Here is a 16,925-nt window from a genome sequence, read left to right on the forward strand (position 1 = left end):
GACTGTCTGGTGTCCATGCCTTTAGCAAGCACTGTCTATAACACAACTGTTTGTGTCTATAACACAAGTGTTTATTGTTAACTGCTGTCACTCCGTGCTCTGAGCAGGGCCTTTTCGTGGACTTGCAGTCCACCAGCAACCTCTGAGGGTATTCTTGTCATCCTATTCAACAGGAGAGGAAACAGGCTCAAACAAACTGTCTCAGCACCCACAACCCACCCGAGCGCCCTGGTGTGCCTCTGGGTAACTGAGCCTCAGTTCTGCTCAGCAGAGTAATGGGATAACAGTGCCCAGCGCACAGGGTGGTGAAGGCTGGACATGATCTGTGGAGAGTACACAGCCCAGGCCCTGGCACATGGTCTGGAGGGGCAAGGGCACCATTTCTGGTGTGTCTGGATCTTAGAAAAGAAGGAGCTCTGATTATGTCGGGCTAGATGTGGGCTTTACTTCCCTCTGTGCCATTTAAATTTGGAGTTAAATTTGGAGTTACAAGGGGTTTCTAAATTGGCATGGGGGCCAGATTGAGGGGTGGGAGGAGAGTAAGAACTTCCTTAAACAGCCAAGGGAGGACTGTCTGAATAATAGAAGAATCACAAGATGATTAGCATGGCCTCCCCTTGGAGTTCCCTGAGTGTGATGGTGTGTGGTCCCAGGTCCTTGTAGTCATTCTCAGCTCACTGTGGCTGGACTTTCTGTAGTGGCTCAGCGGCAAATAATCCACCTGGCAATGCAGGAGACTTGGGTTTAATTCCTGGTCTGGGAAGATCCTCTGCAGAAGGAAATGGCAACCCATTCCAGTATTCTTGCTAGGATAATCGCATGGACAGAGGAGCCTGGTGGGCATGACTTAGCAACTAAAAGCAAAAATAAGTAGAGGGTTTGGGTCATTAGAGTCATGGAGAGTTTCTATGAAGTCAGTTCAGCTACATGGGTTGGGAACTCAGCTTATCTAATAGCTCTCAAACAGCTCTCAAAGAGCCTTGAAGCGTCCTCTGACATGAGCACGGCCCCTGAACCTCCCTTCAATCGTTCAGTTGCTAGGTCGTGTCCGACTCTGCACCCCCATGGACTGCAGCATGCCAAGCTTCCCTGTCCTTCACTTTCTCCTGGAGTTTACTCACACTCATGTCCATTGAGTTGGTGATACCATCCAACCATTTCATCTTCTGTCAACCCCTTCTCCTCCTGCCCTCAATCTTTCCCAGCATCAGGGTCTTATCCAGTGAGTGGGCTCTTCACGTCAGGTGGTCTTTCAACCATAGATACCCTCTTATGTTTTCTAACAGGGATCTCATTTGAAGAGTGGGATCTTGAGCCAAGTGTCAATAACAGTTATTGGTCAGTCCATCCAGCATTTTACAGATGGGTAAACTGAGGCTGCCAGAGGGGTCACGGCTGCTAAGGTGACTTCCTGAGTCAGTTGGTAGAGCAGAGGCTCGAATCCTGGACCTGACAGACCAGAGGGCTTTCCATGGGAGGCGTTTCCACAGACTCCTTTGTCTTCAGATCACACACATTCAGAGCTCTTTGAATTTCTTAGGTCAAAGCCATGATTTCTGTCCCTGTGGTTTCCTCTTGACCTCTGGGGATTCTGGGAGGCAGTGGTACTGTTGGCAAGGGTGAGGGCCAGCCCCTTGAGGTGTGACCACTGGACCCCTGGTAACTTCTGAGGGTCGCAGGGTCACAGAGCCTGTGGGGCATGTGTTCAGTTCACAGGGCATTTCCTTTTTGACAAGGAGGAAGCATATGTGTGCGTGCCTGTCCCTCCCATGCAGAGGAGTCTAGTGTGCTGTAGGGGAAGAAAGTATTCAGGAACTTCCTAAAAACAGAATTTCCCAAAGGTGGGACTGTTCCCTATATTTCTTTTCCTAGAACTCTTGCACAAGGGCCCGAATTGGTCTTACTATACAAAGCAGAGCCTGCGCAACAGACAAATTAAGATGCTGACTTGTTGCTGACGCACAGTGCCTAATGCATGAAGGGAACAGTGAGTCATACACGTGCTCTCACAGATGGAATCATACGTGGACGTCATGTAAACACAATGTGTTTAAATATCTGAAATAGCAGTTTTCTGAGACAACACAGGAGAGCTTTTCACACTGACTTCATTGAACCTTTAAACCATGAAATTTTTGTGCCTTGTTTTACATCCCTGGATATGTTCCAGTGCCTCCTGGCTTATAGTCTATGGGAACTTGAATAGAATTAGTATTCGGCTGTTGTGTGAAAATTGTATAAATCTTACTTAGGTTGGATTGGTTCATAGTGCTTTTCAGGTCTACTATATCCTCCTACTTTTCTATTTATTCTTTAATTTTTGAGAGTTTGATATTGAAACTCCAACTAAAAAATAATCTTGATTTATCTACTTAAAAATATTGTAATATATAGTGGAACTATATGTAACTTTGTATTCTCCAAGTGTCTTGTAAATATGTTATAATGCTTTCATAATTTAAAAACTAAAAAATTATCAAAGCTAAAAAAATTGACTTCATTGGAGTATAATTTACCTGCAATAAAATTCATACATTTTAAATGTACGGATCAATGACTTGACAAATTCATACACTGAGTAATCGCCACCAAATTAAATTAAAGAACATATCTCCATGAAGAGATGGAAAGCTTCCATCTTTCCAGAAAGCTACCTCTGTGCCTGCTCCCAGGAACCCAGTGATTCTGTCTCTGTGGTTACCTTTTACCTGCTCTAGAACTTGGCAGAAACGGAATCCTACAAGATTTACTTTTTGTGTCTGACTTCTTTCATGTAGCAAGTATGAGGATGTAGAATTTAACACACTGCTGGGCTTTATAGAATGTTGCTCCGTGAAATGGAATGTCGGTCAGTGCTCCCAAGGTCTGGTAAGGTCTAAAGCAATGCTTCTCCTAGGAATCATGAGGTGCTGAGAAAACATGCAGATTCCCAGGCCATGGCTGAGACCTGTGGAATAACAGTCTCTGAGGGTGGAATCTAGGTCTCTGAATTTTCAGATAACAATTCAACTAAAGTTTGAGAATTTGAGTGTAGGCGAGAGGGGGCAAGGCTGAAAAGGGAGGCCACCAGACCACTGGAGTCATGGTTAACTTGCGAAACACTATTCACTGTGTCTCTGGGAAGCTGGAGTAAGACCCTCCGCCTGTAAAAGATGCTTCACTTGAGTTTCTAGGTGGACACTCTTGGGTGATGGGTAGGTCAACCTGTTCAGCCAAGTTTTGTGGGGACTGGTGGTTTGGGTGGGCCCAGACAGGAGAAAATTTCTCAGTGAACAGCTTCTGGAGGCCATGAGTCAGATCTGTGTCTGAAGTCCACTGGAATAGGGTGATTAGAGAAAGTCTTGGTTCCATGCTGAGTGTTCCAATGGCTCCATATATCTGCGAATATACTGGAAAAACACTGAATTATATACTTTAGGTGGATGAATTGTATGACACATGAACAATATCACAATAAATCTGCTTAAAAATGTGTGATATAAAGTCTCAGAATTCTTTGGGTGTGCAAGCTGTTTCTCTGAAGTCCTGTCCTTCTGGAAAATGCTGAGATTTGACCTGGTGATGGAAGTCTTGGTTGGTCTTGGGTATTACCTTTCAAAGCACCCATCCGTGGTGAAGTCTGGTCTCAGACACAGAAGGGCGGGCTACTTGCACAGGCAAGGGAGGAATGGAGTGACTGGAGGGTTCAAGTTGTTAGTTTCATTTGGGCCCAAACAGATGTCCCTATCACGGACTTCAGGATCCAGTTCCTTTCCACTGATGCCCTTCATGTGAAAGCCTTAGCGAGACAGTGAATTCAGACGATACTGTAATTCAGCTGATTACACAATTAAATTTTTGTTAGATTTTAAGTGATGTCAGTCCACTTCTATGAGAAATGAAAGATGTTTTCGAGTTGTGATGGAAGCTTTCTGGTCCTCAGACCTTAACATAAGCCGAGAATTAAAGGACCTGTTTGTCATTTTCTTTTGGTAAACAATCGAGCGTGCTCAGAATAATTCTCTGCACAGTGTGGTCCTTATGGTCATGGATACTGCTATAACCATCGTGTGTGCAGCCACCTGGCTCCCCAAGGCACGTGCCTCTCTCGTCACTCAACTGCAGGTGACAGCTCTGTGGTGTCACTGCATGCCATACGCCACCATCATTCCACTTCCTATTGTTCAGCCATGCCTTCAAGCCCAGGGGCACAGCCAAGCACATCTCTAACTACCATCTTTGTAGGGTTATCTCCTAGGATCACCGCCAGTGTCAACGCGTTGGTCAGGGCCCAGACAGAATACAGGAACAACACAGTGATTCTAACACGGAAAGTTTAATACAAAAAGGTGTTAACCACACATGGGTTTACCTAACAAAGTGTCTCTCTAGTGCCCTCTACTGATTGTGTGTGTGTGTGTGTGTGTGTGTGTGTGTGTGTGTGTTGCTCAGTCATGTTCTACTCTTTCCCACCCAGTGGACTGTAGCCCGCCAGGCTCCTCATTCCCGTGAGATTCTCCAGGCAAGAATACTGGAATGAGTTGCCATTTCCTTCTCCAGGGTATCTTCCCGACCCAGGATAGAACCCGGGTCTCCTGCATTGAAGGCAGATTCTTTAATGTCTAACCCACCAGGGGAGCCCCTCGGCTAATAAAGGTTAATATAACTTCAGGTGGCAAGAAACAATGGTTACAGTGTCACAAACAGGGTAATGGAGGGAAGAGTTAAAAGACAAGGAACTTGTAAGTGGTGGCATTGCTCTCTTATCTAATCTGACAAACTCTGCCATTCAATTAAAAGTTTAGGCCACTTATATTCAGCTTGATTATTGATATAGTTAGATTTACATTGACCTCCTTTCTATTTGTTTCACCTTCGTCCCCTCCTCACCTCCTTTTGGATTGAGTTTTTCCTCCCAAATGATTTCACTCTACCTCCACTATGGACGGATTAGACTTAATTCTTCACTGCATTTTCAGTGGTTTCTCTAGGATTTACAATATGTAGCTTAATTTATCACAGATTACCTGTAAATAATATTGTACTACTTTATATATGTGTCAGAATTGCTAGCCTTAATGGCAACTTCATGTTTAAGATTTTGAGGAACATCAAACTGTTTTCCAGAGTGGCTAGAAAATTTTATATTCTCACAAGCAATGCATAAGCATTTTGATTTCTCCATGGCCTCACCAGCATTTTTATTATTCATCTTTCTGAGTCTTGACGTCAAAGTAGTATTTCATTGAGGTTTTGATTTGCATACTCCCAATGACTAATATTTTGGGGCTCCAAAATCACTGCAGATGGTGATTGCAGCCATGAAATTAAAAGATGCTTACTCCTTGGAAGGAAAGCTATGACCAACCTAGATAGCATATTCAAAAGCAGAGACGTTACTTTGCCAAAAAGGTCCGTCTAATCAAGGCTATGGTTTTTCCAGTGGTCATGTATGGATGTGAGAGTTGGACCGTGAAGAAAGCTGAGTGCCAAAAAATTGATGCTTTTGAACTGTGGTTTTGGAGAAGACTCTTGAGAGTCCCTTGGACTGCAAGGAGATCCAACCAGTCCATTCTGAAGGAGATCAGTCCTGGGTGATCATTGGAAGGACTGATGCTAAAGCTGAAACTCCAATACTTTGGCCACCTCATGCGAAGAGTTGACTCATTGGAAAAGACTCTGATGCCAGGAGGGATTAGGGGCAGGAGGAGAAGGGGACGACAGAGGATGAGATGGCTGGATGGCATCACCGACTCGATGGACATGGGTTTGGGTGAACTCTGGGAGTTGGTGATGGACAGGGAGGCCTGGCATGCTGTGATTCATGTGGTCACAGAGAGTCAGACACGGCTGAGCGACTGAACTGAACTGAATGACTAATGATGTTGAGCATCTTCTCATGTGTTTATGGACCCTTTGGACATCTTCTTTGAAGAAATGTCTAGTCAGATATTTGTTGATTTTTAAGTTGGATTATTTGTCTTTTTACCATTGAGTTGTAAGAGCTCTTTATTTATTTTAGATAAAAGTCCTGACCCTAGATCCTCCTACTGTACCAAACAGAAAGGTAATTAAGAAAAAAAATTGACTTTTAAAAACAAGAATGCCCATGCTGTTCAATAGGGAATAGATAAACACATCACCTAACAAAAGAGTGCAATCAGCTGTCAGTCAAACAAAGCAGATTTCTGTGCTAGCAGGGAAAGGTGATGGTGAGAACAAGGCAGGTTATGGGACAGCATATCAAATATAACCCAGTGTGTGTGTGTGTGTGTGTGTGTGTGTACATTACAGATACAAATATTTTTACAAGCAAAAAGTCTGGGGAAGGTTAGGGCCAAACTCGACAGTGGTGTCTCTGGAGGAAATTAGGCTGCTAAGAATTTCACATCCTCCTATTTTTGTGTTCTTTCCACTTCACATTGTGTATCTATTATTTTTATAATCAAGAAGGAAAACTCAGATATTACCACCTGACAGTTTTACTGAAGCAAAGTTGCATGAGGCCTGGGTAGAACTGTGCTGTAGTGGTCAGGACTCATCTCGGATTTGAGAGCAAAATGATAAATCCCCTTTTGACCCCTGTGCAGGCTTGCCGCCTGCAGGAAGTCGCAGTTCTCAGACGTAACCACCAGGAGGCAGCAGGGGACCAGCCGATTCCTGCAAGAGGAAAGGGGCCAATTTTGAGCTGCCAAGGATATTGAGGGAAAGAGATCTGGGCCAAGCTGTTTGAAGCAGTGTCCACTGTGCAGTCGGGATGGGTCGGGTTTCCAGAGAGAGGAAGACCAGTTCTGTGCTAGGCAAAGTCACTTGCTGCAGCACAAGGGGGAAACTCAGGCAGAAGCCCAGTCAGAGCTGAACAGGGTGTGGGTGTCTGGGGAGGGTGCGGGAAGGGGCCGCAGTCCAAGGACCAGACAGACTCACATCCTGTCCTGGGGCAAAGCCTCATCTGCCGCCTGGTTGGTATAAAATTTTCAGAAGGCCTGGCTCAAGGTGCTGAGAGGTATAATAGGAGGCAAAAGACAGAGAGGGAATCATGAGGGGGGGGGGGAGGATGGCATTTCAAGGGCAGCACAGACCGAGGGAACTGTCACCCCCGCAGTAGCTTAAAAATGCTTAAGCACATCCCAGGTGTTTAATCATGACAATGACCCTCAGCTAGGGGACAGGCAGTATCAGTTCCATTTTACAAGAGAGGAACCTGGGGTTTGGGGTGGGGGAGGCAACTCGCTCAGCTCCGGACGACAGCTGATGAATAGTGAAGCCGCAGTTCTGCGTCTGGTCATCTGACCCCAGAGTCCTTGCCAGGATGAACTGAGGGGTGCTGAAATGGAGGCCACAGCAGGTACCACAGTCCCGGACATACAAGGCAGGATCTGGATCCCAAATTGCCCCACAGGCTGCAGTAGCTGGGTGCAGAGTGGCGGCGGTGGCTGGGCCCTGACCTCTGGGGGTGACCAGAGGAAGGGGGCTGTTGAGCAGGTGGGCGAGGAGGATGCTACTCAGCTCCCAGCATGGAGGGCTTGGCGTGGACCTTCACTTCCAGGACTAAGAGGGAGCTTGTGGGAGGGGAATGGGCATGAAGACAGGGCTCCAGCGGGGGGAGGGTTGAGGTGGGGGCAGGGGAGGGCTGAGAAGGGGGTGCAGGGGAGGGCCAGATGGATGATCGTGCAAGGAGAGAAGGGACAGGTTGCCGGCCTGGCTCTCCTGGAGGTAGTGGAGGTAGCAGCAGGGCTCCCCTTGCAACTGGGAAAGAGGCCCCCAGGGAGGTTTTCAAGAGGGTTGGAAGGGGGTAGAGACCTCTTGGGGGTTGTGTTCTGTGTTGCGTGGCTTGGCTTGAGTTCCAGCTTCTGCCCAGGTGTGCGGTAACCACCGCAGCAGCTGCACCAGCTGGTTATTGGCTCCAGACTACCCCAGAAAAGCTGACGGGCTCATGTGAGGTGTGAGGGGCCCAGAGACCTGGGGGCTGAGGCAGGTCGGCCCCACGCCTGGCTGTCTTGGGTGGTGGCACAGCTGCCAGAGGCAGGGACTAAACCCTGGACCTGACATAGCCCTGGGCTGAGAGATGGGAGGAGGGCCTGGGAAGGGGCACAGGCAGAGGCTCTGCTGTCATCAGCCATATGATCTTGGACAAGTCTGTCAACCTGTCTGGACCTTGGCTTCCTCTTCTGTGAACTGGGGCTCATGCTAGCACTGAGCTCACGGAGCCGTGGGAAAGACCAAGACTGACGATGCATGTGCTGATCACGCAGCCCAGCAGCTGGCACGTGGATGTTGGGCAGACCTCACTCATTCCTTCCACACTTAACCCTGTGGTGAGCCAGGCCACACCAGCGCTGCAGCTGCACAGACTGTGGGGGGATGGTGCTGCATGAGGGCAGGGACAGGTCTGGAGGCCCTGCCCCCACGAGGCCCACGCACCTCCTTGGTCCAGCTGCCTTGAGCTCATCTCCTGCCCAGGAGTGGAACACAAAGTAGAGCGTGTAGGGCAGTGAATCCCCAGGGTCCCGGACCCCCACTTCAGACGTGGTCACCATTTTGTCGGTCTCGCTTCAGCAGCCCCCATCTATATTCTGGATTATTTGAGAACAAAGCCAAAGCCTGGGCTCTGTCTCGCTTCACCTTCAACACGCGTGTCTAACAGATGAGGTCACTTTTTGCACAACCCTCATCACAGGCCACTTTTCACAGGGCCCTCGTCACACCTGACAAGACATGACTTCGCTCCACTGTTCGCAATACGAGGACAGGCTACGGTCAGTGTGTTGGACCTGTATTTGGAGCTTGACTTCTCTCACCCACGGGGTGGTTCCAGAGACCCTCTGGCTCATGGCAGGGAGGTACAGCCTGTGGGGAAGGTGGCAGAGTCACATGAAGTCCATGGCCCTCTGGCCGGGAGTTTCCTCCGCTCTAAAAGTGACCCTTGGCTAACAGGAGTCAGGGAGAGGGGCTGCCCTCGGGGCTCCCTACCCCCTCAGTACTCCCAATGGGCTGCAGCCGTGCATGTTTGTGGTATGTGTGTGTAAGTGTGTCTGAGAGTGTGTGAGTGCACATGTGTCAGTGTGTGGATATGTGTTAGTGCAAGCAAGTACAAAGAGGTATGTGAACGTGTGTGTGTGACAGAGAGATGGGAAACCACGAGCCCAAGCCTCTAACCGTTCTGCAGAAATGTGGAGAGGTGTGAGGAGGGGCCTTTGTGCCCGAGGACAGGCTGTTCCTGGCTCCAGCCAGAGTTCCAGGAACAACCAAACGCCTGCCTCTGGCTGCGGGAGCCCTTCCCCAGTCGTCACCGCCTCCATGTCAGCTTCTCTTGCCCCGTCTCCCCTCCAAACACTAGGCGGGAGGCGGGCCAGGGAGCAGCTGGGGTGGCCTCTGGATGCCCGACCTTAGGTTGTGGGGAGCTGGGGTCCAGTTGTCTGGGAGCAGGCAGGACCTGACTCCCCACCCAGGTCATCACGGGGCCCAGCCCTGGCTCACCCCTAGTCGTTTGCTGAAGGCCTGAGCACGCTGGGGGAAAGGCACCTGGAGTCTCTGGCTGGAATCAGAAAAAGCACACGGCATGGAGATGGAAGGACCCGTCTGCCAGTCTAGGGCATCGCGGCCTTCCCCAGGCCTATTTCCCCATCTGCTGTACTGTTCTCTGCCCTGGCTCCTGCCTTGACCGTTAGGAGCACATATGAGCCCCAAGGGACAGGAGAGGCGTGTGCCTAAGGCCAGGGCCCAGGGCAGCGGGAGCCAGCGAGGGGAGGGGCCCTCGGCACAGAGCGCCCTCTGAAGCCTGCGGTCGGTCCCACGTGCCCCAGCTCGTAGATGAAGACACGGGGGCTCCACGCATGTGTTTCAAGAAGAGGGTGGTGCTAGGAGCCTTGTCTGGGCCCCACGAGGGTCCCCTGAGCCCCCAAGGCCTTTGGTGCTGAGGTGGTGGTGGTGGGGCGGTTGAGCACATAGTCTCCATCAGCTCCACGCTGGGGAACTGGCTAGTTTCCCTTCCCTGTGTCTGGTGTCTTACACCAAGGCCTTCATGGGCTGGAGCTGCCCGCTCCCCAAACCACCTCTGCCCTGGAGCCCTCCTCGTCCTCCTCTGCAGTTGTGGGCACAGCACGCTGCTCGGGGCTGAGCCCCGGCTCTGCCTCTGAAACACTGCACCAGGCGGTGATACCTCAGGGTTCAAATCCTGCTCTGTCGCCCAAGTGATCTCGAGTGAGCCCTTTTCTCTGGAGGCCTCAACTAGGGGTGTGAGGGTGGCAGGGGACGCCAAGGGGAGAGAGGCAGGGGTGGGTCAGAGCTGGGCCCTCCCATCTGGGTCCACTGATGCCCCTTTCTGCTGTGGACTCCGCTCTCTCTACTCTCAGCCGCCAGCTGCTTCTGGACGTGGACATTAAGTCTAACCGGAAATCCTTCCTGTCCAGGGGAATTACTGGTTTCCACGGCTCCAGGAGATGTCGAAATGCAGGCTGTGCTTGCCTTGGATGTTTTCTTTCCACAGAAAACAAAGCAAAACAATGGGCGCTTGCACAGGACACACAGGGCAGAAAATTGAGTTTTAGACTTGACTCCTCAGGCCCAGGACGGGGTCGCTCGGCGAGTGAACAAGAGAACCAGCTTCCTGGGTTGGAGGCCTGGTGTCCCCGTGGACACCCTGTGTGACCTTTGGCCTGAGCCACACAGACAGTGTGAGCAAGTGATCCACAGTGCTGGCCTCCTACACACCACCCTGCTGCCAAGCTGGGCTGACTTATCCGCACATCCCCATGGAAGCCACGGCTCAGAGAGGCCAGGGCAGCTGCTCAGGGTCACCCAGCTGTGGGAGACAGGACTGATCTGGAAGCCAGCACGACGACACGGGGCACAGGGCCACTGAGATGGACAGGCCCCGAGTCCTCAGACCTGCACCGGGAGCGCAGCCCTCCCTGGGCTGCAGGTGGAGAGGCCCTCATTTGGGGGTTTATTCTCTTCCCTGCCCACTTTTCCGGACTGGATCCCCTCTCCGCTCACTGCTGGGCTGCAATGACGCCCATCTGCCCTGCTGCCATTTCACGAAGCCTGAGGCCAGGCACCCAAAAGTGAATTCTTTCTTTGCGCCAAAAAAGGGAAAGGGCTTGATAGATTTCAGGATTCACTGTGCACCCCAAAGAAGGCAAGGGATCCTGTTTCTGGAGTCAGGGACCTCTGCTCCTGCCTGTTCCCCACACTTCCCCATCTGTGTTTCCTGATCCCAAGGAGTTACATCTTGTTTTCTCTGCCCCATCTCAGAGGCTGCAGTCTGGAGGCATGGACTGCATGTCGGAAACTAGTTGCCAAAATTTAAAAATTCCACATAACAACCTGGACTTCTAGTCTCCCCTACCACCCACTTCCCACCACACCCCAGGCGGTGTATTCTTAGCAGCAAGTGCACAGAGCTGAGGATGTGGTGGCCTGTGGGGAGGTGTAGCTCCTTGCCCATGGTCTCCTCATTCCCATCCCTGTCAGCCCCACAGGACCATAATGCCCATTTCCAAGCCTGGTGCTTCTCAAGCGTGCATGTGGGACTGATGAGGGACTCTAAGAACGTCAGGGAACCCAAGTCCGTGTCTCAGCATCCATGGGGTGGGATCAAGCCTTCCGCAGGTGATGCTGGTGAGCAGTCAGGCTGAGAACCACAAGCCGCTGACCCCGAGCGGAGGGGCTCCATATGCAGGTGGCTCCTTAAGGCTCACTCGGCTGTGGCTCCAGGCTCTGTGAGCCGTGGCCCTCGGTGAGAGCCCCACGTCGAGACAGCCCAGCCTGGTCCTTGCTCAGAAGAAGGGCCCTCTGTTTCCCCTCCCAGGGACTTTCCAGGAGGTCCCGGACACTTGAGTCTGCTCACTGTGGGATACTCGGCATCTGAGGCCCCAGTCCTGCGCTTGGAGAGAAGGCCAAATGGGAGCTGCAGCGGAGGCCCAGGGCTGCCGTCTCTGAGGAAGATTCACTCCTATATATGGTCACCGGGAGTCCCGCTGCAGAGTGAGCCGTGACCTAATGTGCCGACAATCTCGCCCAGTCTGGGGCCCTGCCTGGGAAGGGCCCTCGCCCCGGAGAATGTCTGCTTGGGGACAGAGGGGCTGGGAGAAGGCAAATGCTCGGGGTAGAGACAAGGTGAGACAAGACATCCCAGACACCCAGAGACCAGAGGGGCAGCCCCAAGGCCCCCCACCCCCATGGCCTCCTGCGTCTGTGAAAATGTCCAGCTCCCCACTGATGCTCTGTGTAGACAAGGAAACCCAGGAGCCTCTCTTGCTTTTCAAAGTTCTTTTAATAGAGCATGAAAAGGCTATATCTCTATAGGCAGGCCGTATACAGATTCTCCAGGAATAAGGCACACGACGGAATGCCATCCCAAGGGCAGCCCTCAGGAGAGGTTGGGAGGCTTCTCCACGCACCCTCCGAGCTGGCCCGCGGGTTCTGTTTGTCTTTTTAGCTGGACACACACATATTAACAGATACAGACACCGACAGGGGCACCACACAGGAGTGGAGGAGGTTGAACGGTGACGTTGACAACAGAGAGCGGTGAGCTCCCTAAGACCGGACGCCTCCCAAACGTCAGGGTTAGTTGTCACTCTGGGCTATGGTGTAGTGATGCTGGATTTAATATTTGTTCCAAGTAGATTCAAGTCCGTTAGATGCTGGAGGGCAGGTCTCAGGGCTCTGGGTGGCAAATCCAAGCTCAAAGAGCGCAGGGCCCTGAGGGATGGCTCAGACGGCAAAGCTCCAAAGAGGGAGGTCGGAGAAATCCCCCTCCTGCTTCCTCTTCCCTCCCTGGGCCCTGCTGACTGGGAGCCCTGGACCAGGCCAAGGAGGCCATCTTTGGAGCTGGCCGGCATATGGAGAGGCTACGTAGTCACACGTCACCTCCTCCTAACCTGGCTCGCTTCCACCCCCCACAAGATTAATAACCATGATAACAAGATAATACTAAGAAGGTGCAAGAGAATGGATTCTAATGCTGTGCTATCCTCAGCTGAAGAGGCTCAAAGGGTTCACCATTCCCTTTTTCACTAAGTATCTAATAATAGCTTCCCTTACAAAAAGTAATACTTTCCCAAATACACATATGTATAAATACAGGACAGGAACACATGAATAAGTCTAAGCACTTGAATAATATGCTGGCTACCTAATACTGATATTTTCATCCAAGGAAAACAACAGAGAATAACAATAATATGGCTTAAAGAATTGCAAAGATTTTTTTTTCCTCATCAGAATTATGTACCAACTTCATATAATATTCTATGTAGACAATATTTCCTTCTTAATGTAATTCAGTTGCAGACTTTTTACAGACCAAAGCATAGTAAAAAAAAAAAAAAAACAAAAACCAAACCAAAAAAAAAAAAAAAAAACAGGAAAAAGAGAAAAGTTCTCACCATAAATATTTTCTTGCAGCTCAACCAGAAGGTTTGCAAAAAATACTTCCAGAAATCTTCCTTTGATATTCTATTGCCCTCCTGAAAGCTCTGAAGTTTTGAAAATGCCTCTTTTTGTTTAACCTCAAAAATCAAGCAATCATATTTTTCTTTTTCTTTTTTTTTCTTAAAAAAAGCCCTCAAATATATACAGACAAAAATCACTGTGAAGTTTTCGGGAGAAGGTAACAAATTCAGTGTTGTGAGAAAAATTGGAAACCATGCAGAAATTTTAACATCCATGAATTTTCATTTCAAAATACACACATACTATTTTTTTCTTTAAAAAAGAAAAGGAATTCTGTGTCAAGTATAACTCAAAATAAATACAAATTCACAAGTAGAACTATTGAATACTTCATATTGGGTAAACACGGTTATCTCCCAACTGGATCGCTAGACCTACTAACTGCAAGCGATTGTCCCTTTTGAATGTACTACAACCACACACTTTCTTGTCTCCTGGGCACCCAGGCCCTCTGAGCACTTAATTCTTACAGCACCAGCCTGGACAGCAGTGGTTCTCGCTGAGCCCAGAGAGCTCTCCAATTCAGCCAAACAGTACCGGAGGGGGTGGTGCAGAAGGGCAGCCTCAAGGGGAGCCCAGCCCCCGCTGGCCGGCTCTGTACAGATGGTGGGGTGCAGCGGCTGCCAGCTGGACAAGCCCGCTGGAAAGGTCAGTTTGGGGTGATATCCCTTCCCCTCTTGACCTGTGGAACGCCCTGGCCTCCAGGGGTCTGGAGCCTGGGGTCTTTCTAGGGTGTGGGCTTCCCCCACAGCTGCAGCCCAGGCACTCTGAGACCAAGGTCCCCCCATGGGGCCAGGTCCCTGGAAGTGTTGAGCCCGGTCCACACAGCAGAGACCAGCGCAACGTCCACAGAAATAAATGTTCTCGTTAGCAGGGTACTAGTCTGACTGACAGTAACAGCTTCCCCTCTGGGAAGGAGAGCCCTGGGCCGGGGTGACTGGCTCACCTTGACACCATGGAGCAGGCAGGGAGCAGCCGGGAAGGCCTCCTCAGGGGCGGGCGCTGCGCATGTTCACAGCCAGGGACCTGCACTCTATCCCTGCGGCCGGAAGGAGGCGGCTATGGGGCTCAGGCTGGAGCAAATACTCTCTTCTTAAGTGCTCAGAGGGCATGGCCTCCCCCACAAACCTGCCCTGCAGCCCTCTGGCTGCACACACACTCACTCCCTCTCTTCGTCTCACTCCCTGGACCCCTGATAAACACTTCGCTGTAACTCCTCAGTTGTACAAAGCATTTTCATTTGAGAACAAAAGGCAACCGGACACAGGTTGGGTGTCCTTGAGCTGTGGTAAACACTGAATTTCAGGCCCATTTCATGGTCTGATTTTTTTTTTTCCCCCCACAGAGGCATAATGTTGGGGCAAAAATCAAGTGACTCAGCTCTGACAAGCCAGCTACCCCCCGGGAGAAAGGAAGGGTAACAAAACAATAAAAATAGGGCTTCTCACTGGGAAGGTGATCCCTCCCGCTAGCTGGGACAGCATGGCCCTGGCCAGTGTGAGCGCCAAGAAGCCTCCCCGTCCCCTGGGGAGGTAGGAATCATCAACCCGGCTTTGTAAATGAGAGATTCTGTAGCTTGTGCTGGGGTTGCCTATGTAAGGGGGGGACACTTCTTCATGTTTGCAAGGCAGGGGACTACAGGAAGAGCTGGGGTTTCAGGGGCAAACAGGGAAGGACCGAGGTCCTTCCACATGACTTATTAAGTGACTGAATGGCTCCCGGGGCATACAGGATAGTGGGTTTACAGGACCTGGAAACCCTCTCCAAATAAAGCTCTCTGCTCTAGGAGACGGTGTGCAGCCAGGACGAACCCCAGGGCCTCAGAACACCTCTCTGCTGTCATCCTCTCACGGGATGAGAGGGGAAACGGAGAGACGAGAATCCTTCCCAAGACTCCATAGGGCATCACTGGCGGGGCCCGTATTAGAACCTGGGACTTGGGTCTTCCAGGCCTGTGTACTTCCTGCCAGAGTGGCTTCACTGCTGGGTTCTACAACCTCCATCCGAGGGTGGCCCCCCAGCAAGGGTGGGAGGGGAAGAGGGAGGGAAGGGAACGGGACAAACAAAATCTAAGCAATAGGGGAAGTATGTGGCGTGGGTGAGGGGTGGAGGCGTGGCCTGACATGCACCAGGTCACACCTGGGAACACTCTGCAACATTCGGCGCCTCCCTGTCCCTGACCCCTGGGCTTGTGGGGGGTGGGGTGCAGCACCCAGGTGCCAAGCCAGTGACATTAGAGGCGGTCAGATTTAGGGCTCAAAGTGGCAGGGGGCAGAAGTGCCCACTCCCCAGCAGCTGCTGGAACAGGTGTCAGCTCACCATGAGTGCTGACTTGGAAAACAGGCTTTGCGAGAGTGGCTTTTCACACAGGGCGAACTGGAAGGTTCTGGGTGGGAGAAGGCGGCCTGGCTGGTCTCGGGGAGACAGTCCCCTGCAGGCTCCAGGATTCACAGTAAATTTAGTGCACTCGTGGCCAATACAAGGCTGCTCAGCCCAAAGGGAGTCTCAGAGGAGAGCCTGCGGGGGACACTAAGGACTCTGTGGGGTCCTGTGTGCCGACCTCTGCTCGCCCCGACCCCTTCACACAGACCCACATCCACTGTAGGGAGTCTCAGAGACTCAGCCTTCTGGGGGCACACAGCGACATCAGTAACACTGTCAACATACACGAGCCGAGAATCTAAGAGGCCACCCCCCTAGACCGCTCAGCCTGCGAGGACACCCCCGCACACGCGCAGGGGACACGCGGGGGTGGTGTCTTCTCTGGCGGGCGGGCGGGTGGGCGGCAAGGCCGGCGGCCAGGTCACTGCACGCGCCGGCAGTAGTAGCCCAACACCTTGCACTTCTCACACAGATGCTGGGGGTGCTCCTTGCTCTGGTCGGACACATCCAGGCCGTCTGGCTTCTCCAGGGGTCTCTGCAGAGAGGAAGGAGGATGCGAGCCCAAGGGTAGGGAGAAGGGGGTGGGGAGAAAGAAATACCAAAGTAGGGGAGTGAGACAGATATGGAGAGAGGGCAGGCAGACAGGAGGAGGGTGACAGGGACAGGGAGGGCGCAGAGAGAGGGCACATGAGCCTGCAATCAGAGGTTGCTTCCCAAAGCGCCCAGGACCCTTCCTGCCTCTCGCCTGCTGCAGGTAACACACATGTCCTGTGAACTGAAGGGCACAGGCCGAGGCCTTGAGCTGGGAGCAGGGCTGTGGGAGGGTGTCTTGTACCCAGAGCCCCAGTCTAGACGCCACTTTGCCCACCACCTCCCAGCACCCCACCCCCAGCCAGCACTCTCTGAGCCGCCACCATCTGAAGCTCACAGATGGTGCACAGACGTGATCCAGCTGAAGAAATGGAGGCCCAGCTCCAGGGAGACCCAAGCTACATCCCCTGCTTCCCAGCACACACTGCTTCTTCCCAAGCCACTTGTCACCCCACACCTGCTCCTGTGGCCTCAAGACTCAAGGGTAGTTTAGGGCATTCTCTGGTGGTCCAGGG

The 16,925-nt window shown here is 51.5% G+C and overlaps 1 protein-coding gene across 1 annotated transcript in view; it reads right to left on the reverse strand.

Annotated features, from left to right (window-relative positions):
* Window positions 1-12,234: 12,234 nt before the first annotated feature.
* ZCCHC24 (zinc finger CCHC-type containing 24) overlaps window positions 12,235-16,925 on the reverse strand; it is a 66,063-nt gene continuing 61,372 nt past the window's right edge. Inside the window, exon 4 of the mRNA XM_069572543.1 lies at window positions 12,235-16,354. Coding sequence (XP_069428644.1) covers window positions 16,241-16,354 — 114 coding nt within the window. The 3' untranslated portion in view covers window positions 12,235-16,240. The remainder of the gene's footprint in view (window positions 16,355-16,925) is intronic.

The sequence above is a fragment of the Ovis canadensis genome, chromosome 25 (genome assembly GCF_042477335.2).
Source record: "Ovis canadensis isolate MfBH-ARS-UI-01 breed Bighorn chromosome 25, ARS-UI_OviCan_v2, whole genome shotgun sequence".
Taxonomy (NCBI): Eukaryota; Metazoa; Chordata; class Mammalia; order Artiodactyla; family Bovidae; genus Ovis; species Ovis canadensis.